The following is a 26,091-nucleotide window of genomic DNA, read 5'->3' on the forward strand; positions in this document are numbered from 1 at the left end:
AACGGCCTCTCAGAGGGATTGTCTTCGTTGGCAAGGGTGCAGCTTTCTTGTTGTTTGGATTCTGTCATGTGTAATGCCACAATGGGAGTTTTGTCCGGGAACTGTGTGTGTGTTTGTGTGTGTGTGTGTGTGTGTGTGTGTGTGTGTGTGAGGACGCTATTCATTAGAATTTCTATGGGACACACAAATGTCACTCTGCCATTTATAATATATCAGGACCTCCACTATTTTTTAATGCATTTTAACCTGTTTTAAAAGATAAGGTTGGTCTTATTCTATATTTTTCTTATTGTCAACAAATCCCACAAAAAAACAAACAAAAAATAATCTCTGTGCGTCTCCCTTTATGACCTCCCTGCCCCGTCTGTGACTCTCAGCCTTGCTGGGTTGCAGACCTCTGAACCGTCGCCCACATCTCTGATTTTTCCAGCGCTGGCGGCTGTTTTCCACCGTTTGGAAAATCAACTGAGCCAATCAGAGCTTTGTGGGCAGGATTAAGACATGGGGACGTCATGTTCCTGTGGCAGAGCCAGAAAAATTGGCAGGAAAATTACGACAATCGTGGATGAGATCGATGCAGCCGTACAGGTTGTTGTGAGTCAGCTTACAGAAATAACAACTCTAAAATCAGCATATTGCTGCAGCTCACCGGACAAATGTTAACTGCTACTAACAGTACTAGTAGTACTTCTGTATCGAATTAAAATGCTAGTTTAGATATGGCACCCGCAACTAATCGATCAGCAAATGTGCTAACATGAAGACAGTGAAACGAAATGGTAATTTAGTCTGATTATGAGGCTACGAAGGCACAAATATCAAGTTTCATTTTTAAAAAAAGCTTCAGTAATTTCCTAAAACAGTTTGGTTCTGTAGTTTGTAGCAAATGTTAGTAAAAGAGGAGGAAATAGTGCATTTGTTAGGGACTATTTTCAGCGGTGGATGAATCCACGTTTGGTGTTTTAATGATTGATTCAGACTAAACTACGGTTTGTGTGTTCATGGTAATAAAGGAACTTGTCACCACCTGCAACTTTGATGTGTTTTTTAATAGTTTTTGCACAAAAATTGAGCTTTTATGACACAGAGGAAGACAAATATCAGGCTTTGGATACAGAGAATATTTGTTAGTGGGATCAATTTGTTGGTTTTGTCTTTTCATGGGATTTGTTGACAACAATAAAAATACAGAATAGCATCAGACTTGAGCTTTGTGTGTCTGTGAGGAGCATTTCGAATCCTCTTTGTGGTTTTTTTTAATGAGTTTTTTTTTTGCTGCTTTGTCCCATTCATGCTGGGTTTTTTGTTGTTTTTTTTTGCCGAGTGTGGAATGTTGTTTAACCATCAAGGTCAGCAGATATGAAGCTACACAGAAGGGAAGGTCACATAGCTGAGCCTGGTGAGCCTTTTAGAGGAGGTTTTTATAGGGTGGAGTAACCACGGCAACAGTTTAGGCATTGCCGCCTGTAAAGAAACAGTTGCATCACTGGATTGCTGTGTATGGAAAAGCCTAAATAGGACGCACATTTATGAGAAACATTTCAGTCACTTGCATTTAATGAACGTTTCATATTTTAAATGCTTTGTATTCTGTAGGTCTAAACTATCTCTGCAGGCTTTAAGCAGAAGCTCTGAGAGATTAAACTGAGTTTATGTGCCAAACTGGGCATGAGGGTAAAAATAAAGATCCAATTCTGGCAAATCTGCATCGTGATACAAACACGGTAAGAGCAGTTTGGATGCAGAGACTGATAATGCCATAAGCTCTCTGCTCTCGCTCAGTTTGTGTGTGTGTTTTTTTTTTTTAATGTGTCTGATAGAGAGAGTGATTGTGTGAGAAGGCAGTGAAAAAAAAAAAAACATGATTCGAACTGAAAACTGCTGATGTAACCAGAGGCTTGGGTTTAATCTGATATGTAATCCTCTTTTTATGAGATTTGACACAATTCACATCTCGCTGGTTGAGGGAGCGTGTCAGGGCTGTGAAGGGTTATTTCCTGTGGAACAGAATTCACTATTAGCGTATTTATTATTTATTTTATGTGCAGTTCTCGCTGTGAAATACGGCGCCACATGAACCTGGAATTCTGGTTCTGTTAAGCGAGAGTGACTGAATCAGTTGAGAAGTGGTCCAGTGGTTGTTTAGGAAGTGCAACTTATCACAGTGGGGACAGCGTGCACATGAGCATGAGGGACTATTTTTGTCTGTGAGGCTGTAACATGAAGCTCCGACCCCACGTCAGGATGTATAAATAACCAGTTTTCACAGACAGAGTGTCTGTTTACATTTTGTGGTGACAGACTGGACTTTGCACGCCGGAAGACAAAAGTGTCCATGAAGTACGGCATCATTATATATTTAATCCTTTTAGTTTGTCATGCAGTGTGTTTGAAAGCCATCATGTGACCCGTCCTGGACGTCCTGTCCTGAACTTCGTTTATTGAACTTGCTTTTGGGGTTGTGCTCTGTTGTAGCCTGACCTGCGACTGGCAATGGACTACACGAACAACGCCTCCAACAGCTACAGCTCTGGAGACACCATGAGCTCCTCCTTAGCCAACATGACCATCAACGAGCAGCACCACCAGGAGAACGGAGTCCAGATGGGACACAGAAGCCCCGGAGATGCCAAAATGAAAGGTCAGACATGAGAGAGAAAGACACGACCAACAAAGAGACGCTGTGAACAGTGAACACGCCAGATATAGAATAAAATGACATCATTTCTTCTGACATTATTTATATTATCTTCTTATCGTTACATCATAGAGACGTGTGGTCAGCTCTGATGTCCTGAAGGTCCAGAAATTTATCAGACACTATAAAACCACTATATCTCAGTCAGCGAGCTGTTCATGTTCATGTTTGCTGCACAATATTAAAATCTCATAAGTGATAGTTTAGTTAAACATGCAGTGTTGGACCAGTGTACAGTTTCCATGGATACAACAGGTTTATTAACTTATTAAGATTCTCTTAATCAAACTCGGCAATAAAAATGCCTGCCTATGTTGAGATAAACAAAGGTTAATAGATCAATTACTTGAATGTTTATTAAGCACCCATGAAAATAAGTAAAATATTATTATACTCTGCAACATAAACTGGATTAGATTACAAATTGCATTTATTTTTATTGTTTATAATTGATAATAAGGCTGGATGATATGTTTGAAGCCATTCTAACAATATTAACAATATTATTAAAGACATTTTTCAGTAGACATACAGTAAATCACAATATGTTAAATGTCTGCAGAATCAAACTGATGCTCAAAGCCATAAATATACATAACCAGACACCAAACTCTTCATATCTGTGCTTTTGTTAGTTGTTGTGGCCATTTGTCATCAATCAAAATATAAAACTGGAACAAACTTAGAATCAAAGCGTCACTGATGCACTATGGGAGATGTGATGTACGCAGGCAAAAGGAGTCCACTGTCTAAACAATGTTCTCGGGTTTTCTGGAGCTTTATGTGTCAGTGTAACCAGAGATCTTGGCTCCTGCTGCATCTCTTGCTCTGGTAAAAGAGAAACATGGATCCTCCCAGGTGCTGCTGGTCTAATACCTGCCTGCATATATATATATACACTCACATCGGTACTTAATATACAAAATACAACAAAATACTAGTAAACTAAAACTAAATATGTTAAACAAGCAAATAATTCAGCTAAATTAACTAGCAAAAGTAAAAAAAAATACTATTGAGTCTAAATGGACAAACATCAAGAGTTATTAAGTAGTATTAAAAATACAACAGCAAAAAAACAATGAACAGCTCCTGCATTACTGTTAATTACAACTCGCTGGTAATCATTCATTTATACGGGAGAAATTTGTAGAATTATAACATGATAAGATCAAATCTTAGAGGTATGAATCTGCAGAAATGCAATCTTTCCTGTTTGATACAGTATTGATACGTCATTTTATTATCAACAAGCTTAAAATCCAGATGAAACAGCATTTCGAGAGCATCTAACTTCTGTGTTGTGTCACGTCACACACGTCAGGACAGACGGGCGGGACGTAGCGTTGGGAGGAAGTTGATTTGAACGTTGAAAAGTGTCGTAATGAATCTCAGCTTGGAGCTGCTGAAAGCTGAAGATTGATTGATGGGTGGATGTCAAGCCTACATAAGCACACATCATATTTTATTTTACAGGAAGAAACATGATTGGATTTTTTTGGGGTTTTTTTTTGGTATATATTTTTAAATAGGTGCACAATATGATCTTAAAGGGTTAAACAGGCATTTATCATTTCATCTCAACTTTAATATTATTATATATTCTTCACTTTTTAATTCGTCTGACCCAGCTGACTTACAGATGAAGTTAGGAGGTCACAGATCAACCTGAATCAGTGTAAATGTAAAGGCTTCATGTTAGAGGAGCATTTCTATTTCCATGTGTTTCCTAAAAGTCGCTGTTGTGTGTTTAGAGTCGGGGCAGAGGCCGTGTGTTTCAACCCGGGAGTTTCAACTGTGCTTTGTTTTAATCCCTCTTTACATAATGGATACAAGACATGCTCGACCGGCCCTGAGAGGCAGAGACTGCAGCTGCGTTGTAATCCCGGCATCTGGGTCAGACCCCTCAGAACGAGCCCTGTCTCCACGCTCGCTGCCGATTCAGCTAAACAATCAGGCTTTTAACGACACGCACACACACACAACGTCAACTTCTTAAAGAGAGGCAGACTGTTATTAATGTGAAAAAAAAGCATATAAATGGCAACGGAGGAGCCGCTGTGTTTGTAAAAATAAATAATTACAACCCCGGATCGCTCAGCTTGTAGCCGATAGTCACTTTCAGATTGTGTTTTTCTCCTCCTGATCCCAATCAACCATTATGGCCAATTAGTACGTAGCCTAGCCTTCCCCAGTTTACAGCCCTCACTAGTGCTTTCGTTCTTCCCGTTTCCATATCCCATCGCCTCATGCACGAGCAGGAAGCAGCACTCAGAGTCAGGTCCATCTGCAGAGGTAAACAGCACATTTATCAACGGGGAAACACATAGTGAGTATCTCAACGACCTGTTTGAGTAGGAGACGTAGAGCAGTAGAAGAAGTATTTGTAGTGTTAAAGTTAGTTGTGTGGTTAGTTTAGAGACAGTGTAGAGCAGTCATTGTGTTTTATATGGATGGTTTAAAGTGGTTTAAATGGTTTAAACTGATTAGGAATTAACTTAACTTTTGATTTTATCATCTAAGTGCTGATGAGGGGTCGTCATTTTCTGTAAGAGTCGTAGATTTAACTTGAACTTTACCTTCGTTTCAGGCCTTTTTAAAGCTCCTGCGCACCCACACAGGTGTTTTCATTCAATCCGTCTGATTGGACGTCTCCTCGGGACTGTGTGGGGTTTATACAGAGCGTGATTTCCTGTTGGAAAGCTGTCAATATCAAGCAGCCCTGGTTCCACAAGTAAAAAGTCCCATTTAATATCCCATAGATGATGTTACATGACTGGAGCTCTGCTACAGCTGGGATCGATATAAAACTCTCCTGTTTCTGTTTCTTCGATGAAAACATTTATATTGTATAATTTGGAAGATGCTTTAATACCAGTTTAAGTTTATTTATTTGTATAGAACTTTTCATACAGTGGTTATAAGTCAAGATGCTTTACACGTAAGAAAAACATTAAACATAAGGAGACATTAAAGGTGCAATAAACATACTGAAGGCCAGTACTTGGCTTTTAGAAGTGCTCAATGAGGTGTTTATTCTTTTCTAATTATAAGACAAGACATACCTTACACACATTTACAACAAGAGTACATATACCCAACAAAAAAACTAAAAAACCCAACCCCCAAATAGGTCAAGAGCAACTTTATCCCAACGTGTACATAGTCACATCGGTTTAAGAGTCACTTTCTGCTGGTAAAGTTTTCCAGATTTGAGGCAAAACAATGAAGCATCAGAGGTCAGTGACTCAAAACAGCCATGGTACAAATTCTCAAGTAGCTGATCAAGTACAATGAGAGAGTTTTTATTATAGTGAGAAACAAGAAGTAGACAAGTGCAGAAGAAATAACATCAACCACAAGGAAGTAGTGCAACAATCAACAAAAAAAAGCTGCGTAAAGTTGATTTTCTCTCTTCGCCCTGTAGTGTAGCCTGGCACCTTTTAAAGGTGTCTGTATTCTCCTTCAGACTGTTAAACCTCCTCCACCTGCACCTTTCCCACAGAGGATAACAGGGGAGGCTGTGTGAACTTTACAAAACCGACAAGCCGACATTCACACCATGATTGGCTGGCTGTGCGGAAGTGAGAGAGGATTCTCTCTAGCTCTCCTATTTCTGTCACTTTTCATGTGAACGGCTTCCAGGAGAGACTGTCTGAAAATATATCCCCGTATTTCAACGATATCCCCCTCCTCCTCTCTCTCTGTGTGACGGTTGACTTTTCACTCCACCTTCAATTGAAGCCGGGCTATTTGATTTCCGACACGGTCGTTCAACACGTCGTAACAACCGGTCCTGAGCGACCGTAAATCGAGCTTAACTGTCAGCGATCAGCTGCGCCCAACTTCAACCTGAGCGGAGGTCCAATCAGCTTTAACTGAAAACACCTGTGATGGTGTGAAAGGAAACGACTGACTGCAACAGCTGATTTAAGCCCAATATGTCAAAGTGAAGTATTTTATATGTGGTTCTTGAACTTTTATTCCTGTTTATTTGACTGTTCTGAGTGAAATTAAACAGTTAAAGCCTGTAACTGCTGTAATATGATTCACCAAATATTGCCACATTAATTATTTGCTCAGCAATGGTGCCTTATTTGATTTTGTCATAACTGTTTGTTCTTGTCTGGAGTCATATCCTAACTGATAATAATGTGTTTTCTTATTTCCTGAAACAGAGTTAAGTAAACATTTCTCATAACTCTGGATTTAGCGGCTGAATAACACCGACTGTTGTCATGATTTTAACCGTTTTCTGATCCCTGTGCTGTGCTTCCTGATGTCTTCTGTCATGACCTCCAACTCAACCTTTAATTCACAGAGAACGAAGCGGCGCTCGGTGAAAACGGGGACAAATCTGTGTCTGAACTCTCTGAACCAGAGATCAGCCACTGTGATGATGAGGTGCAACCCGGTACGCCTTCCTGCATGCCTCCCCTCACGACGCTAGAATACCAAAGACCACTGTTAATACAACTTAACCCTCATTTAACCCTCAATTTGTGTTCAAAGTTCTCTCCTTTTACAAATAATTTTCCTTTGTTTCAGAGATATAATCGGAGAAATGTTCCTCTTGGTTTGTTGATTTTCTTCTTCCTCACGGTTTTCATTATTTTCAGCCGTCCAACTCTAACACTTTTTGTTTTAAATATGGGTTTTTTCCTGCCTGTATGCTAATATACGCTGTAAACCTGCTCATTTGCCTGATATTTATAGCCCACTTGTCACAGCGAGGCACATGTAACTGTGTCGTCACCACAAACAAAGTGTAATAAGAGCCGATTACCCGGGAACATGTAGAATGACCTCTTCATGAGCCACAGATCGCTGACTAACATGGAAAATAATGCCTCTCTGTGCTTGTAAAAGAATTAGCCACAGTAGCTCCACTCAAGTCTGGGTCAAGCATGCTTTGATCACAAGTATAGAGAGTGACAGCTTGTCCAAAGCATAGTGGGAGGGTTGAAAAAGGCTCCTTGATCTGTTAAACAGCTCCTGAGTACATGAACATGAGAAATACCACAAGTGACCCGTCGCTGCAAACACGAGGTCAGGAGCTGTCATTCCAGCGCAGATTAAAGATGAATAAACTTGAGGAAAGTCTGTTAAATAAGGGTTTAAAGGGGTTTTAACAAATCCTATTTTCTGACTTACTGACATCTATTTGTCCAACAGCTGAAGTGTCTGCAGAGAAAGCTGCGTCTGAGCATTCAGAAATAGAGAGCGCCTCATGTGAAGATGAGGGGCAACTCGGTACGCCTCCTGTCTCCGAGCTCCCGCCGCTTTGCAGCCGCTTGTGCATTCGTTTGTTTTGCCAGCATGTTTTAAAGGAATAGTTTGACATTTCGGGAAATGCACTTATTTGCTTTCTTGCCGAGAGGTAGATGAGAAGATCGATACTCTCGCTCTCATGTTTGTATGGTGAATGTGTAACTGCAACAGCTTTGCATAAAGACTACAAACAAGGGGAAACAGCTAGGTTGGCTCTGTCCAAAGGTTAAAAAATCCACCAACTCACATCTCTAAAGCTCACTAATTAAAGCTTCATTCAGACTGAAAACAGCCCTGCGTTTAAGCGATGCAAAGGGCTGCGTTGGTGGAGGCGTTGAACATGCTGGTGATGAAATACAAATGAAATACAATCCACATTATATCTCGTTTATTTAGTTTGTACACAAACTGAAGTGATCAAAACTCCACCAACACTTGTTGTATAAGAACAACTTTATTATGAGACCGACGCATTTCGGCGTGTAGCTGACCCTGATGAAGGAAGCTTTGACCTCTTTGGACTTCTTCCCTGCTCCATGCACCTTGGAAGTCGGTCAAGTTGTGCCAAAAATCCCATATCATCATATTTTTACACTTGTGTAAACTGTTTTTAAACAAACAAACATGATTATTGAGCTTTAGAGGTGCTGGGAGCCATGCTAGCTGTTTCTCCTTGTATCCAGTCTATATGCTAAGCTAAGCTAACTGCTTCTGGATGTAGCTTCATGTTGAGCATCTAACTCTCTGCAAGAAAGCAAGTAAGTGCATTTCCCAAAATGTAGAAATTTTGCTTTAAGTTTTCAGACCAAAGTAGCCTGCTGCCTTCATGTATTTACTGCTTAATGACTCTCTTGCTTTTATTTCAGCGCCATGCTTTGGGATACAGTGTGATTTTGGTTTGTTTTCCTCTTTGGCTTCATTCTTTTTTTTTTTCATGCTCGCTCTGACAGTTTACTCTCTGCTCCTTTCAGAACTGCAACATGATCATAAACAGACTTGAGAGGCAAACATCTCCCGTTTTTTTTTTTTTAAACAAAAAGATGGTTACATCCTGGCTATTTCAGAATGAAAGCAATGTCCAAACCGCAGGCAGATTTAAGACTCCTGTGATCTGTTAAACAGATGCAGTGCTCCCAGTCGTGGGGAATGCCAGAATAATGTTAAAAACAGCTGAAGTACCACACTCAGCGCCAGTTTAAGTGTGGTACCGCTGCAACATGTCAGACTTAAATAAAAACTGTGGCAACCTGATCACTTTGTGCGCTTGCATATTCATCCCTATGGTTTTTTTTTTGAATAATCTATTTTTGCTGTGGGCTTTCTCTCTGCGCTGACTGCAGACATGCTGCGTGTGGGCTTTGCATTGATTTCTTTGCGGTGCGTGAGTGTATTAATCAGTCACGAATGACAGAAACTCATTACTGACTTGCTGTCATGTCTTTTCCATGTGTCTCATCATGTTCAAACTGCAGCAGGAGGAGCAGCTTCAACAGGTAGGCTGTTATATGTTTTATTGATTGCACTTAGACTGTAATTATTATTATACTGCAGGAGTTAGACATCAATAGACTTTTAAGTGTAGGTGGTTAGAAAGTAGCCCAGAGGGGGAAAGAGCTGTTCTCTGTAATCTGATTTTTATAATATGTTTATTTATATTGGAGAGTCTGCAGTGTGCCCCCTGAATAATTATAGACTTTTACAGAGTTTAAAGGACCAGTGTGAAGGATTTAGTGGCATCTAGTGGTGAGACTGCAGATTGCAGCCACCTCAGTACCCCTCCCCCTCCCCCTCCACTTCCAAGCATGTAGGAGAACCTACGCGAAAGGCCCTCTTTAGAACCAGTGTTTGGTTTGTCTGTTCTGGGCTACTGTAGAAATGTGGCAACATGGTGGGCTCTGTGGAAGAGGATCCACTCCATATGTAGATATAAAGGGTTCATTCTAAGGTAGCAAAAATACAACAATTTTTATTTTCAGGTGATTATACACTAATTAAAACATTCTTAATAATCTATTTCTGCCAAGTCTGTTCCGTTGGCACTAAATTCTACACACTGCACCTTTAAATATAATTAGTTAATAGATTTGTCCAAAGTAATTATAAAGTAATTAATTAAATTTGCATTTAAAGGATGTAGTAGGATGTAGAAAAATCTTTATGTTTACTAATCAGTAATTATTGTTGCTCTGTAACTGCTGGATGTGTAAATAAATAGGCAACTACTTCCTAACTTTGCTAATTTGCTGTATCAACTTAAACCTGCATTAACTGCTTTATTTTGTCCACTTGTTTTCAGCAGAAACAAGTTCTGAACACAACACTGATGTATCATCACATTTTAAGTTGATATGTTGGACTTGTTAGCAAACAGTTGCTTATTTCCACATCCAGCAGTTACAGAGCAACATTATCATTCATTTGGAGTCCTGCTTGTGACCTCCTGGTGAATTTAAATCCAATATTCACTCTCGTTTAGCTCTGTTTTTGCTCTCTACCAACTCCTGAGGGAAATATCTGCCTGTTTAGCTGCTAAATGCTCCACTATGTTCACCAGCTAGTCTACAGTTAACTGTGTCTGTTTGCTGTTTGCTGCTGAGCAGGTAGTGTACAGTGGCTTTTTACAGCTTTTCTCTGAAAACGAAGCTATGAGAGCGCTGTTAGTGAACCAAAACAGTAAAGTTACAGATTGTAAAACCAAAAACAATAAACTGAAAGTTGCAAAAGCTCTTGGAAACACATACATGACTCTTAGTGAATGCTAACGTTAACACGTCTGTTGGATGTGTAAAATAGGCAAATCTTAGCTAACACGTTTGCAATAAGAATTTTAAAGTTCAATTATTGATTCATAATTTAAATACAGAATAAGTAAAAAGAAGTATTAATTAACAAATTTAAATGTACACAAATGTGACTTTTGTTAATTGATTATCATTAAACACTGTTAAAGTACATATTTAATCTAGTGGCACACTCCAGACTCCTCACTGTATACACACACGTTTTCAAATATTTTGCTTTATCATGAAAAACTAAGTTCAAAGATTATGTTTTTTTTAAATATGGGGAATGCATTTTTTACAGTGTGAAAATCAGAACAGGAAGATTTAATATCACATTTCAATCACTTTTTTACAATGAAAATGCATAATTCAGCGGTCTGTCGTTCATTACGTTCACTGGAATGCATCATGTGCTGTCTGTCACCCCAGTGTGATGCATTATTGTCCATTTTCATCTCATTTTGTTTTAATGTGACTTCAGGTTGTTTTTCATATCACTTCTCAGTTCGTGGGTCTTGCGTTATCACCTTTTTATAGCTCTCTCAGTTGTTTGGTGTTTTTCTGAAATACAAGAGTCTTTTATTTTCCTCATGGACATCAAGTGCCCAGTTTTGTTCACTTCTTCTTTCATTTTTCCTTTTCAATGGGGAGATGGAAAACAACTGCTATGAATGTCATCATTAATCTGCTTTCCAAACAAATTAGCAAAGCCTGATACTGGAGTCTGCAGTGAGTTTGCGGGCGACGGATCAAAGCCTGCTGTAGACGGAGCCGATGGGGCTGGCGTTGGCTTCATGGGAGTTTCCTGCTCCCCGGACCCCGGAAATGAGGCGGTTGGGGAGTGTGGGAAGAGGCTAAGTGACTCTTTATGGGCCTCTGAAGACCTCAGCTGTGGATCAGAGATTAGACGGGATGTGCCAACCAACAGGGGGAGCCCACAGTGGAGCGGAGCTGTGGATCCTCAGAGGGCCATCAGCCTCGATGCCTCTGGGTGCCTGACTGAAATGAGCAATCTGTCCGAGGTGTCTTTGGTCCGGAGTACGGCCTTGGAAGACCTGACATCCATCGAAGACAGACGCTCGTGGGTTAATAAGGGAGAGGATGTCGTCTCTGAGCAAACACCAGATGAACTGACTGCTGATGGAGCGGCTTTTAAGTCCTGCAGTGACTCTGCAACCAAAAATATCTCCCCAGAAACTCAAGAACAGTCCCCTCGTACCCAAAACATGCCAGATTTTAGCTCTGCTTCTCATTCAGAAGATCCTCATCCAGCACATAGTGGTAGCAATGTTTCTGAGACGGATAGCCTTTTAACCAAAATGCCATCTGACACGGCCACTGAAAACGGCAGCAGTGACTCATCGTTACATAGGAGCAGCTATTCAAAGCCTGACATTTCTAATGACTCAGAGATGAGGAGCAGTGTGGCTCAGACCACCAGTACCGCTGAGCTCCAGAAAACAACCCGCCAAAGCTCTCCAGCCAGAAAGTCTTTGGTGCCGGTCGCTATTTTCAAAGGTCTGTTTGCTGTCATGTTCACCACTTCAGAACCAGTCCTCCTCAGTTAACTCCTTCCACTTCTTTGATTTACAAAGCAGCTTCTACTCTATGTTATGCAGCACTCTCCCTCCGAATTTTTTCCATGGACGTTATCTTTGACCTGAGGAGAAGCTTGTTGTCCTCCCTCCCCACTTTAGCTTTTTTGTGTTTTTTCATCCATCTGGCTCACTCTGCTGGTTATGCAGCCCTGAAAAGCCACTTTTCTGGTTTACCACAAGCACTATGTGTACATTATGTGTCACAACGCATGCTGCATCCCCCTAAATCACCGATTTCATTTCATTTCTTTGTGAATGTAAATAGGCACACACTTGGAAGCAAAAGTCTTACTTTGTTTCACTTGGGAGGGTATGAAGGAAATAAAAAAAAACAAAAAACTGGATCAAACATCTTAAGTCTGCTTCTCTCTCCTCTCTGTAGCTCCGGCAAAGATGGATAACGGCTCTGCAGATAAGGTATGTGACCAAGAACATAGAAGATGTGTTGATCTTTTCTTTTAGACTGTTAAAGGATCATTCTAGTTTAAGGCGACTTGGGTCTTATTGTTGTAGTTTTGTCCATCATTTCTATAAATTACAAAGAACGTCATACTCACCAAGTTTATTTCTGATGTCTGGAAATGTGGCGACATCGGAGCAAGAAACACAAACAGTCAGACTATCGGACAGATTAGCCGTACATGAGTGGATCAACATAGTTTTCCAGTGAAATGATGGATGGTCCATTGAACCTCCAAATGAAGCGCTTGATATAATCTTGATAAACTGTTAACTGTTAGCTAATTATTGCAACCTGATCGACTGACTGCTCATATTTGGAGCTTGTCCTCAAAATGACAGAGTTAATGGTTTGTTCAAATGCCTAAAATAGTTTTACATTCACCCGACAAGGATCTCTATCGGCTGTCTGAACTATGACTCTTGTTTGTCAAGAGCAAAGACAGAAATAGAGGTTTTATTAGTGGTGCAAAATCCTTCTGGAGGAGTTTAGGGTGGATAGTTGAGTCAAAGAAACTGCTGTTTGCTTTCTGTTTCCAACCAACAATCAACGTTGGTTTCTTTTCAGGATGGGCATTACCAAACTTTTTTAATTTGATATGATACTGAAACTTTTTGTTACAATTTTAACAATACTGATCATTTCTTAAATTACTTACTTGGTCGTGTTGCTGCTGTGTGGCACTTTTTTTTCTTGCTGTATTTTTATATACAGGTGAAAAGTAGTGGCGCACCACGCTACGTTTCCGTTCTGCCATTGTGTCACTAGTTTGATGTTCTCATGTCACATAAGTTTCCACCATCAGGGCTGTTTATTGGCACCAACATTATACAAAAGTACTGAAAACATTTGGAGGTCATGCAGCCACCCTCATTTTATATTTATATAATTTTATTTTCAAATTTTTTTTAAAGGAATTGATACCAAATGAGTAGCTTGTGAGTATCAAAGTATCGATCTCGCAGTATTGATCCGCCCATGCCTAGTTTCATCAGACAAACTGATGTGAACTATGATATGTTGAACTTGTTCGCAAATTTCCACATCCAGCAGTTACGGAGCAACATTATCATTCATTTGGAGTCGTGTTTCTGTCCCCCCGGTGAATTTAAATCCAATATTCACTCTCTTTTAGTTCTGATTTTACTCTCTACCAACCCCTGAGGGAAATATGTGGCTCTTTAGCTGCTAAATGCTGTGAACCAAAACAATGAGCTAAAAGATAATAAACTGCTCTGTAGAGCTGAGGGGTGATAATTCTCTGAGAGTTTGTCACTATGAGCGACCTATTTCTACACAAAAGAAGTGATTTTGTGATCATTAATATAAAAATGCACATATTAGTAAATTTGGAGGATATTCTGACGTTTATTTTGGAGGATTTGTTTCGTGTTTCCTGCTGTCAGACTTCACATGTTCTCAGATCTCTGCAGTTATTTTGGTGAGAACAATCTTATCTCAACTGAAATAGAAAAGCAGCCAAAACAAGGACAATCAGACCCGGAATGATCCTTTAACATTATGTTCATGAAATGTTTCCTTCACATCATCTTTTATTTGTTTAATCGCTCCTCTGTTTTTATGTTCATTGTCATTAGAACTTTTGTTTTTTCGTTCATTTTTTCTTCCTCATGAAAAAAAGACACAAACTGCCACCAAACCAACCTCTTCCCTTAAAAGACCATCAGTAGTCACCAAGGGCACCAAAACACACGCTTCCTCCCGAAACGGTCCCAGCTCGATCCCCATTAAAGCCAGCAGCACAGGGCCCAGGCAGCCCGGAGTAAGTACAGGACTGACCGGTCAGGGTTTCAGAAGGGATGGATGGATGCTCAGTTTCCTGGACTCTCCCTGATTTGTTTGAGAGATCACGGAAACATAACAGCTAAGGAGGTTTTTCAGACAATTTGAATGCACTCAAACCTGCACTGATTTCTTTCTTTTTGTCGCCTACTTTAACAAAAACACTAATCAAAGCTTCATCCATTCATCACTGATAACTGTTTGACATTTGTTCTGCCAGATTAGATGTCGTCATAATGATTGGTGTGATTAGTGTATCCAAACATGTCTTGAAGTGCAAGTAGAGTAGAATAAAAGCACCTGCAGCTTTCCATGGAACAGTAAAAAGAACATTGTTGCTTTGCAGAGTCTTGCTGGTGCAAAGTCTCAAACCCCAGGAGCCAAAACTTCTGCCAGACCCGGAGCTCAACCAGGTATGAACCTGTTTTTACAACACGACTGTTTAAACTTCATTTAATTTCTACTTGTTTTCATTTATGTGAGTTTATAAGGAGTAAGATTTAAGATTTATTTATGATGTGTCATATTTTTGTGATACAGCTAGTGCCAAGAAACCTCCCACTCCAAAACATGAAAAAGGTAAAAAATAGAAAAAAAAAAGAGGCACAAATCTGTAGAGATCAATTTCAGTGTCGCATGGCCACCAAACCACAGTCTGATCCTGTTTCCTCTGGATCAGACTTGGTCAGCTTTTAGCCAGCAGAGCTCCTAGTTCGCTTTTATTTTTTATTATTAATTATAATTTCTTTATTATTTTCCTTTCATCCATTACCTTTGATATGTTTAAATCTCTGATCCGTTGCCTCTCTGATTGCTTAAGATGAAAAGAGTGGACAGAGCAGCCCTGGTACCCCCAAATCTCCCTCTAGCCAAGCACTTTCTGCCAAGGCGGCGGCTGAGGCCAACAAAGTGAAGAAGATCGCTGTGGTGCGTTCCACACCCAAATCCCCAGGCTCCCTCAAGGGCCGCCCGCCGGCTCCTCTGGCTGCTCCGGCGGCCATGCCGGACCTGAAGAACGTCAGGTCCAAGATCGGCTCCACAGACAACATCAAACACCAGCCTGGTGGCGGAAAGGTAATGAGACTCTGACCATAGCTTTTACACTGAGAGCACCTCATACAGCACACAGTCCAAACCACGACTGCAGTTTGCAGATGGGAGTTTGAGATTCATTTATGCAAACGTATTTCAGGCAGAGCTGCTCTGGAGGCAGAAATAATCTTATTGTTTGATTTAAATCTCAACTGGCAGATCAAGAGGTGCTCTGTTGTTTTTGTCAGAGCAGAAGCTGGATGTATGTCCCCTATAGACATACTTGTCATTCCAGACATGCAGTCTCTCATTTCATGTGCAGTCCTGCACCACACAGTTGTTTTGATGTTTCCCGATTAAAGGCTTGTGATATTAGCTTTAGATATTAGCATTGCAATCCTATAATATTGTCAGACTCATGATGGATAGTTTTTAAAAAAGGATGAAAATTGATGCAGCAGAACTACAGATATCATCTTTTTATTTCACACATTCTTCTTCCCTTTCAAAACCTGGTGCCTACATTACCCACAATACAACTCAACCGCTGACAAGTTGGAGATTGTGGAGTGTGATGCTAGTGGCTGTTAACGTAGCCTTTTTTGTTGTCCAAAAACTATCAATGAGTCACACCGCTGCACAGGGTAACATGTTGATTCATCATGAAGAGTTTGGGAATGGTAGTTTGTTAGAAAAGGCTCCAACGAGTAAAAACAGCGATCACATTTCCACTCTCCAGAGAGTAGTTCCTTGTACGGCAGACACCATGTGCAGGAACGCTGTTCTGTTTAAAGCTCTGCTAGCTTGTTGTGCTACATATCACAACCTCCTGACTTTGTACTGAAGTTCTTTGAGAAATTTTCAAGATCAAACACAGAACAAAGAACTACTCTCTGGAGACTGAAAATGTGATCGCTGTTATTAGTCTTTGGAGCCGTTTCTATGATCTTCTACATAATCTTCAGGTCAAGATCCTTCATTTCACTGTTGGTTTGACTCTGCACATGAGATTTGTTGACAATATAAGAAAAATATAGAAAATCACCGACCTTATCCTTTAAGTCAACTAACTAATCTCTAAATATTATTTCCCACTTCTCTCACCTCTTTTCTTTTTCGATTTGCTTCAGTCTGACTCTGGTCAGTCAAAAAAACAAAAACAAATAATGTTGTGATTTGGCTCTGCTCAGTGAGATTTGAATCAACCAGAATATTTCCTGTTTCCAGAGAAATGTTTGTGGTCCTAAAACTCTCAATCTGTCTTGTGATCTTAAAAATACAATGTGCTTCCATGCCTCTGCGGAAGTATGTCAGTGTTTGTGTGCACTTGTTTTGTGGTTGAAGTGTGTATCGTCCATATTAGCATGAAAGACCCCATGAAACGAGCATCTTTAGCTTCTGTACTGTGACGTATTTCCCTGTGAAATCCCACTCCATATCGCTCTGTGAACTACTACGACCCACAAATGGTGAAATGCGGTTTTATATGACCGGTGTGGCCCAAACTCACATATGATTGGATGAACTTTTGTAATTGCTCCTGAGTGCAAGATCAGTCATCAAACATTTTAAACCACTGTACAGGAAGAGGAAAGATGTAAAAATACTCTGATACTAATTTTTTTTAAAAATATATACATATTTAGCATATAACAAGAGATAAATGAACAAGGTCACAGGATTAAAACGGGGAAAATTTATTTTTCATTTCATGGGGCCTTTAAGCACCTCAAGTCTTGCAGTAGGCTACAGTCACGCGTTGGGTGTTTTAAGGCTTAAATTGAGTTTCTTTTGTTGTGACATTTATGGACTGAAATGTATAATTTAATTTAAAAATTCTGTTCACTGCTGAGGACGGGAATCTCTTTATCTCACTGACATTTAAACAGCAGATCAAATAAACAGAAAAGAACATGAAAACTCTGAAATATAATCCAAAAATTCATTACAACAAGGCAAATGTTGTAATATTCCTCTCTAATTGTAATGATTCCCTTCCTGTATTTAGCCTCGTTGTTCTTCCTGGTCAATATTAGACTGAGGGAATAAGAACATATTCAGTTTCTTTCCTCAAACTGCATGCAGACACACAAAAGCACTGCAACACAACTCTGAACCAGTACGATCTATTACTCACAGGCTTCACAGCTCTGTATCAAACCTTCATCTACACTTCAAATATCTAAAAGCTAACATTTTCATTTTTTCAGGTACAAATCTTTGATCAGAAGCTGGACTATAGTAATGCGCAGTCTAAGTGTGGCTCCAAAGGCAATATGAAACATGTACCCGGTGGCGGCAATGTGAGTAACTGAGGGATGAACTCAACACCAAGACTCTTGAGTATCTCTGCAGTTATGATCATCAAAACCAACTTTTGGTAAAAACAAAACAGAAAGTGCTCTCTTGTTTGTTCAAGGTTAAGAAGATGGACTTTAATGTCCGGTTTAAACAGATTATTAAATTTGAGAATCTTTTCAGTCACTAATAAATTTAAATATCTCTTGAACTATTTAGTTCTTGCACTAAAAGCTCAATTATTAGACAAAAACCCACTGATTTAATATATTAAAGGTGGCATCTGTAATGATTTATTTGTTAAAATATCATTGATATAGCCATATATATGGCAGCATATTTATGCTGATAATAAGCCCAGTAGTGTCATAAATCATTATCCAAGTTTTGTAGTGGCTTCCACACAATCTCCTGCCTCGACTTTGTCATCTTTAATGCAGTTAAAACATAATTTCTGTTCATTTTCTCTCGGACAGAACAACAACGTGCAAAAAGTTACGGATGCCAACTTTAATGAAATAAATGGAGATATGTGTAGTCTTCATCCCTGTAACATCTTATTCCCTCCTTTTGGGCTGATCCTCTCCTGCAGCTATTTCCATTTTAATTTCTAAAAAAAAAAAAAATCTCTTTGTTTTTGCACTCTCCAGGTGCAAATCCTCGATAAGAAGCTGGACCTGACTAACGTCCAATCTCGTTGCGGTTCGAAAGACAACTTAAAGCACACGCCTGGTGGAGGCAAGGTGAGAAAGCCGGACTTTAAGTTTCACTTTTGAAATAATTTGTCTTTAAAATGAAACCTGTTTTATTTCTTCTGAGCCCACGTCCGTGATGCATCTGCCACAAGTAGAAGAAACGCATGGTATCATTTATATATTCAGTGCAGCAACATTATTAGTGGTACAAACATCTCTTCAGTTTTATTTTTTCTTCTTCTTCTTCTTATTTTCTTATTATCTTCCCTTCACCTCTGTACTTTTTCAGGTTAAAATACTTGAACAGAAGTTGGACTATAAAAATGTCCAGTCTAAGTGTGGCTCCAAAGACAATATCAAACATGTACCCGGTGGCGGCAATGTGAGTAACTTAAGGGATGAACTCAACACCAGTTTTGAGTATCTCTGCAGTTATGATCATCTAAACCTACCCTCCAGTAAATGGAAAGTGGTGTTTTGTTTTTCCAGGTCAAAATATTTGATCTGAAGGTGAATTAATGTGTCTAAAACAAAATAAAATATGTACTCAGAGGTGATGATGTGAGTAACCGAGGAATCTACTCATCATGAGAGTCTTGAGTACATCTGCAGTTACGATCATCACATCAAACCTTGTTAAAAAAAAACATGAAGAGGTCCTTCCTTTCCTCCTTAATCAGCCTTGTTCCCTTGAGCCTCCTTCCAAGATCTATTTTCCTCTCCAGCAATGGTCCTCATTTGCAGCTCTGCTGCTGTTGCTTCCTCCAGGATAACAGTCTTTTTTCCCCACATATTGACTTTCCAGGTACAAATTCTTGATAAGAAGTTGGACTTAAGCAATGTGCAGTCCCGGTGTGGCTCCAAAGATAATATAAAACATGTCCCCGGTGGTGGCAATGTGAGTAGATAAGGGATTGGCCCGTGGCAGGCTGCAGGTATGCAGCTGTTGCCAAAAACCCTCCTTCTTGCTTCTACTGAATGCATCTTCACCAAGAAGCAGATGTCAGACTGCACGAAACCTCCTGTCTGTGTTCAGCCCTTCTGACCTCGATACTCCCAACACTCAACTCTGACCTGTTAACACCTCCTATTAACAGTTTTATCATTCAACTTATAAACAGCCATGAGCATTTCATATTAACTATTGTAGCACTAAACTGTAGATTTACGTAACTACCAGTAGTTTTCTTCTATTGTGTGATTTTAACGATCATAAATGAGTGTTTTCATTAGTGTACAGTCATGGTTTAGTGCTCACAATGCATCTACTGTCACAGCTAACAGCGTTATGTAATGCTCATGGTCTAATGTAAGCTTGATAACTCTGTTGAATCTGTGCTTGATGTGATTAGTGTTCAGAAAAAATGTTTATCACCCAAACTGGCCCCTGAAACGACATGCATGATTCCTGTGTGTGTTTTTATTCTCTGAGTGCCCAAAACTGATCCGAGCCTCAAGTTGTATATTTTTTACAAACAGAAAGTATATTTAAATAAAATCATTAGTCCCTTATGAATCATGCCTTTTTTTATGGAAAAGCGAACTAATTACGCCATAAAATGTAAGGAGAAAGAGCTTCTAGAACCGGAACAAAGAGTCTCTGTCCTCTCCACCAAACTGTGCCTGTTGTCGTGAACACTGTGATGATCTCAGCCGACAGAGACTGGGCGCTTTGTGTTACGAAACAAACGGCCATGACAGGAAAGCCTGAGATGAGGTCTTTTTTTTTTTAAAGGCTTGTGTTGTGATGCATGTCTGAGAAATACAGCTCGGAGACTCGAAGGTGAGTTTATGATGACGCGTGTAACTCCGAACTGTCTTCTTCTTCTTCTTCTTCTTCTCTCTGCACAGGTCCAAATTGTGCACAAAAAGGTCGATCTGAGCAACGTGCAATCTAAGTGTGGCTCCAAAGTCAACATTCATCATAAACCAGGTAAAACAAAAGCTTCATATTAGCTTCAGATAAACTTTTAAATACATTTTTGCACAGCAGGAGGACTGTGGATTTCATCCCCCATCACTTCCATTGTAAATGTATTATAAAGGGATCTTCTAATGGTCCGTATGAACAAGAGGAATGATTACAGCAAGAAAAACATGTTTCAATGTTCATTTGAGCTCCTGACTGATTGTTTTAAGACTGACTTAAAAAATAGTTTTTCACTTTCTGATCGTTTGGGGGAAAATCCATGTAATTTACTTGCTGATGCTCATGCGTGTTACCATGGTTACAAATATACAGCGCTTATACAGATCACTTCCTTGACAGTCCATGTCCAGAAAGTGGATTTAAGAATCTAAAATCAAACATCAATAATATATCTCTTATTAAAAATCTTGAGGTTGTCTGCTTTGCTTTGGTCTGTTTGTCACAATTAAGGCACCTACTACTGTATTATAAGAAATATTTATCATTATAATTAATTTCATAATAAGGAAATACATTTTCTCATTAAAATAAGAAAACTTTCTCATTATACATTAAGAAACTTTTTTTGTCATGGTGGCTTGTCGAGGACAATAATTTTATATAATTTAATTGTGAACTACATTGTTTTTGAGCATCGGAGTTCACTCTGGACTTTGGGGAACAATATATGTAACAAAATAGTCTTGACTCAAAGAACCACTTACTAGCTTTTAGGGAACTTTCAACCAGATGTGTTGTTTGTCTCTTTTTGTGAATTAAAACAAAAGGCACAAATTATCCATATTTCATTACTGTGTATTTTAACAGGCTGTATATACCGTATATAACCATTTATTATATGTATATAAGTTAAATGTCACTTTTTTACCATTTAATATTTATTTCAGCACTTTTCACTTCTTTGCACTATTTGTTCACAATCCATATAAACAGTTTCACCTGTTAATAGTCGTTCTTTGTGTAATTTTTGAAGATTATTGTATTTTTATTCTGTGTAAATACATTTAAAGCCACTAAACCGGAGTCTAAGTCCTTGTGTGCGTAAACATACTTTTATAGAATGTCTTTTTATGTGTGTGTATTTTTATATTTGTATATTTATATTTTTACTAGGTGGTGGAAATATTGAGATCAAAAACGAGAAGCTGGAATTCAAAGTCCAATCTAAGGTCGGCTCTCTGGACAACATCGGCCACGTTCCTGGAGGCGGACAGAAAAGGGTAAAAACATCAGTTCAGCAACAGTTCTCCCTGTTGAATAGCCAGAGCTTCATCTGCATCTCTGGACAGCTTGACAAACAGTTTTCACTCTGAACTAACTTGAAAGCAGCATTAGTAGCAGATCCTTTACAGATACAGTATGTATGTCACATGATCAGGGTTCACTATTAGTGGATGAAACATGGTCAGCACCAAAAAGGTTAAAGGATACAGCTAGTTTTATTTCTTTATAGTCAACAAATCCATGAAAATACTAAAACTAACAATGTGTTAGTCCGTCTCTCAATGACTTCCCTTCATTTGTTGCTCTCAGCCCAAAAAACCATTGATTCTTTATGAAGTTGTAAATCTTAACAGAGATTTACAACAGCTCACAAATATATAGTGTCATTTTTTTTAAAAAAAGGTTAAGTTATTTCCTAGCTGTAGTTTTTAGTAAACGTTATTCAGGCAGGAGGAAATTGTGCATTTGTTGGGGACTATTTTATGCAGTGGATTAATACGCATTTTGTGCTCTAATGAGTTTTTACAGCAGCATATTGGTGATTGTGGGATTATCTTGATATAAAAACACGTTAATGAGCCACTCTGCTGCACTGGGTGACACGTAGTTCTTCACCCTGAGGATTACCTTAGATCTTTAGTCATGTTAGTTTATTTAAAAATGGATCCAAAGACTAATAACAGCGATCACATTTTCAGTCTCCAGAGAGTGGTTCTGGAGTTTGTGTTTGACGTTGTAAATTTCAAAACTTCAGAACTTCAGTGCAAAGTCAAGAGATTGTGATTTGTAGCACAAGAAGCTGGTGAAACATTTTAAACAGAACCGCGTTCCTGCACATGCTCAGTGGCGTCTGCCTTACACAGAGCTACTCTCTGGAGACAGAAAATGTGATCGTTGTTATTAGTCTTTGGAGCCATTTCTAAACAAACTACCGTGACTGTAGTCTTCATGATGAAGGAACATGTCACCCAGTGCAGCAGTGCAGCTCACTGACATGTTTTAAATAGTTTTTGTAGAACAAAGGAGGCACAGAGGAATAAGATATATCAGGCTTTGGTTACACACACAATACTTGTAAGTAGATCATTTATTGTTAGTTTGGCTCTGAACATGAGCTTTGTTGACAATATCTCATATCCCTTAAGGAACTAAAAGCTTTTCAAGAACTAAATTTTGTCTTTAGATGCATTTTGGTGTTTATCCACTTGATGTTAAAAGGGCAGGTAGACTTTTCCAAATCAATAATGCTGCATCTGATCTTAGATTTAAAAGTTAAAACACAGAAGTGATCAACACTGGTGTTACAAGGGGTTACAGTGTATAGTGTGCCCGCTAGGTGATTGTGGCTTCCCACACACTCCCTTTCATTCATCTCTCATCCTTTCCTCTCCTGAGTTATCACTTCCCTCCGTCTCTTTGTGCGACTTTCAGCCGCTTCCATCATCACCATCCAGCTGATTTTCATTTTTTTTTCTCCATCATAAATTATTGATTGTTGCTTTTTCTTGACATTCACCAGATTTCATTTGGTTTTCATACATATATATATTGTGTTGCATTTTGATTTCTGTTGATTCCATCACATGTATTTTTGTTGCATGCCTTGTCATTCCCTTGCTGGGGCTCCTGTATAGAGGCAGAAGGGGAAGGAAGGAGAGGGCAGCACCTCAGGCAGCCCCTCAATCCCCTCCCCAGCTCTCACCCCCCCTCAATCACCTCAGACTGTCCCCTCAGCACCCGTCACACCAATCTTGACGAATCCTCTCATAAAGATTGAGGACTCCTGTAAGTACTGACAAGCTGTGTGCTGCTTTAAACTGGTAGTTAGAGGAGATTATAATTGTTGGTATGTTTCTGTGTGTATCTATGGTGAAAGCTCACAAAAAGGTGAGTTTATATCAAAAAATGCAAAGAGAAAAACATTTTAACTCACAGCCTCAAGGAGGTAAATATACACTTTCTAATAAACATTTATAATAAATCAATATTTTCTACTACTATAGTATTTTCACAGTTTCATCCCAAACTGTCAAATCAATATATGAAACACACACTGAGGTTGAGATATGAATTGGTACATGTTCCAATCTTTAAAGATTAACTTAACACCCCTTCGAAAATCCTGTGTTTGCTGACTGATACTGGTTTAACTGGGTGTACTCCAGTTGGGTGTGGTCATAGGTGAAATATTCTATTTCAGCCTGGTGTTAAAGCTGGAGTCCAGGACTTTTACATATAAATGAACGTTCGTTATATTCAAGCCCTTCGCCAAACGAGTTCACACAATAAATCTCTTTATACAGAGTTTTTAAATCTGGTGTCTGGTATGACATTCCCGCCACCAGTATTGATGCATTTTACATCAACCAGCAATGAAAGTAATCATTTAGATTCCCAATATGTGGTCAGTTTATCCAACCCCTATTTGGAAATTTGCTCCAACGTTTTTGTAGCTGTGAGGAGCTGCTGGCTGGGTGAAACCAGCTGGTTAGCGTACATCACAACGTCACACGCGTCAACAGTGTTTTTGTAATTACGCTCACTGCCAGAGGGGGGAGACGAAAGTTCCACACTGCAGGTTTAAGTTAGGCTTTAAAGGGCGCTTTGTGGAGTTTTTGACCAGTAGTAGCGCTATAGAGTAATGTTTTTATAATTGTTTTGTTTGTATCTGCTGCCGTTTTCATGCTGTTCCACTGATTGACAGTTGGTGGCAGTAACGTGCAAAGAAGTGTAGCAAAGGTGGGGAAGAAGAAGTTTGCTGACAAGGAATTATAGATGTAAAAAGTGCAGGATTTTAAAAAATTCTGTTTGATTAAAAAATTCTAATGTTTCTTGAGGAAGGAAATGTATTCAACATGTTCGTCAGACCGAAGGGAGACACACAGTTTGCCTTGGTGGGAAACACTGAATGTAAACACAACTTATGTTTGTTGACATGAAAGGTTTTAATCGGGGCTGGAATAACCTGTTAGGAAGCTCTGGGACAAATATTTACTTTTCAACCAGTTGACTAGAACTCCAGGAGTCCTGAAAGATCCAGGACTACTGTGTATCAACTGGTTTGAGGTAATTTAATCAAACATTTGTTTGGAAAAAAAGTACATCAGCTGACATGAGAAGGACCTTTGGGTGGCTTTAATACCTGATCTTGATGTCCTATATTTAAGTGTTCCCACGTGAAAAACTAGTTTTGGAGCCTTCATTATTTCAGTTCTGTTCCTCTTTGTTCTTATAGATATTTAAATAAATGTGTGAAATCAAAGTACTTAAGAATAATAACAGGGTTTGCACCTTTAAAATCGGGCTTTTCAAAAAGATGGTGTCAGGTGTGTGTGTCAGAAACAGATCGCCTGCACACTGATAGAAAAGCAGAAGAGGCTCTTAAGCTGCAAAAGAATCAATTTATTTCATGTGCAAAAAATGATACAGTGAGAAAATGAGACAAAATGTGAACGTTTAGGTCAAAGGACGATCGTCAGTACAACTTACAGACAACATGATTCTAGAGAATTTATACAAAGACAATACATATATAGGAATGTGTATACATGCATATATATACACACATGCATGCGTCTTAGGGCTGCCACTAACGCTTATTTTCATTATTAATTGTCTATAAAACATCAAATAAACTTGAAAAATAACCATAACAATATGCTAGAGCAAAAAGTGGCACCATTCAGTGTGTTGCTTTGTCCCATTAACACTCCAAAATCCCCAAATATTTTATTTACTATGATCTAAGACCAAGAAAAAACGGGGCGATGCAAGCAGTCGTTTTATGAAACGGATACCACGGAGCAAATCTGGGATCAGTTAGTAGTGATGGGGAAACAAAGCTTTCTGAAGCACTGAATCAATATGAAGAAACAGTACTGAAGATAGTTCACAAGCGTTTGATGCAGTCAAAATATCTGCTGAGCAACTACTGATGTTACATTTGTATGGATGAACAGTCAGAATATCAGTGATCTTACTGCTTTCATTATTGTTATTTTGTTCAGTAAAGTCTTTACTATTAAAACTGATCACAGCTCTGTTCTTAAAGATACAAGTGTGATGTAACGAGGCCTCGTTCGGGTTGGTCAAGTGATTTTTGGAGAGTTGAATTGAGGCCTCAGAACATCTTGCCACAATATTTAGAAGGAAACTTGACGCAATAATATACGCAATAAAAATCTCTGGGATAAAATTTTACCCAATTTGGGTGAATATAACCGATACAACACTGAGTTAATGTTACCAAGAACACCACTCAAGACAAGGGGTTGTTTCAGCCCAGTTTGATGTTATTTT

The 26,091-nt window shown here is 39.1% G+C and overlaps 1 protein-coding gene across 6 annotated transcripts in view; it reads left to right on the top strand.

Annotated features, from left to right (window-relative positions):
- The first annotated feature begins 399 nt into the window (after positions 1-399).
- The window catches only part of mapta (microtubule-associated protein tau a), a 29,451-nt gene continuing 3,759 nt past the window's right edge, over positions 400-26,091 (top strand). The window contains exons 1-18 of one of the 6 annotated variants that reach the window (XM_067575878.1): positions 403-594; positions 2,476-2,641; positions 7,020-7,112; positions 7,874-7,951; positions 9,442-9,462; positions 11,458-12,270; positions 12,733-12,767; positions 14,453-14,593; positions 14,960-15,026; positions 15,154-15,192; positions 15,434-15,687; positions 17,856-17,948; positions 18,594-18,686; positions 18,928-19,020; positions 19,444-19,536; positions 20,490-20,571; positions 21,682-21,788; positions 23,427-23,577. In XM_067575878.1, coding sequence (XP_067431979.1) covers positions 502-594; positions 2,476-2,641; positions 7,020-7,112; positions 7,874-7,951; positions 9,442-9,462; positions 11,458-12,270; positions 12,733-12,767; positions 14,453-14,593; positions 14,960-15,026; positions 15,154-15,192; positions 15,434-15,687; positions 17,856-17,948; positions 18,594-18,686; positions 18,928-19,020; positions 19,444-19,536; positions 20,490-20,571; positions 21,682-21,788; positions 23,427-23,577 — 2,512 coding nt within the window. In that variant the 5' untranslated portion in view covers positions 403-501. Of the gene's footprint in view, positions 595-2,475; positions 2,642-7,019; positions 7,113-7,873; positions 7,952-9,441; positions 9,463-11,457; positions 12,271-12,732; positions 12,768-14,452; positions 14,594-14,959; positions 15,027-15,153; positions 15,193-15,433; positions 15,688-17,855; positions 17,949-18,593; positions 18,687-18,927; positions 19,021-19,443; positions 19,537-20,489; positions 20,572-21,681; positions 21,789-23,426; positions 23,578-26,091 lie in introns of all 6 variants that reach the window. The other 5 variants (XM_067575877.1, XM_067575879.1, XM_067575881.1 and 2 more) reach the window with 5 other exon arrangements.

Source organism: Thunnus thynnus, chromosome 20 (assembly GCF_963924715.1).
Source record: "Thunnus thynnus chromosome 20, fThuThy2.1, whole genome shotgun sequence".
NCBI lineage: Eukaryota > Metazoa > Chordata > Actinopteri > Scombriformes > Scombridae > Thunnus > Thunnus thynnus.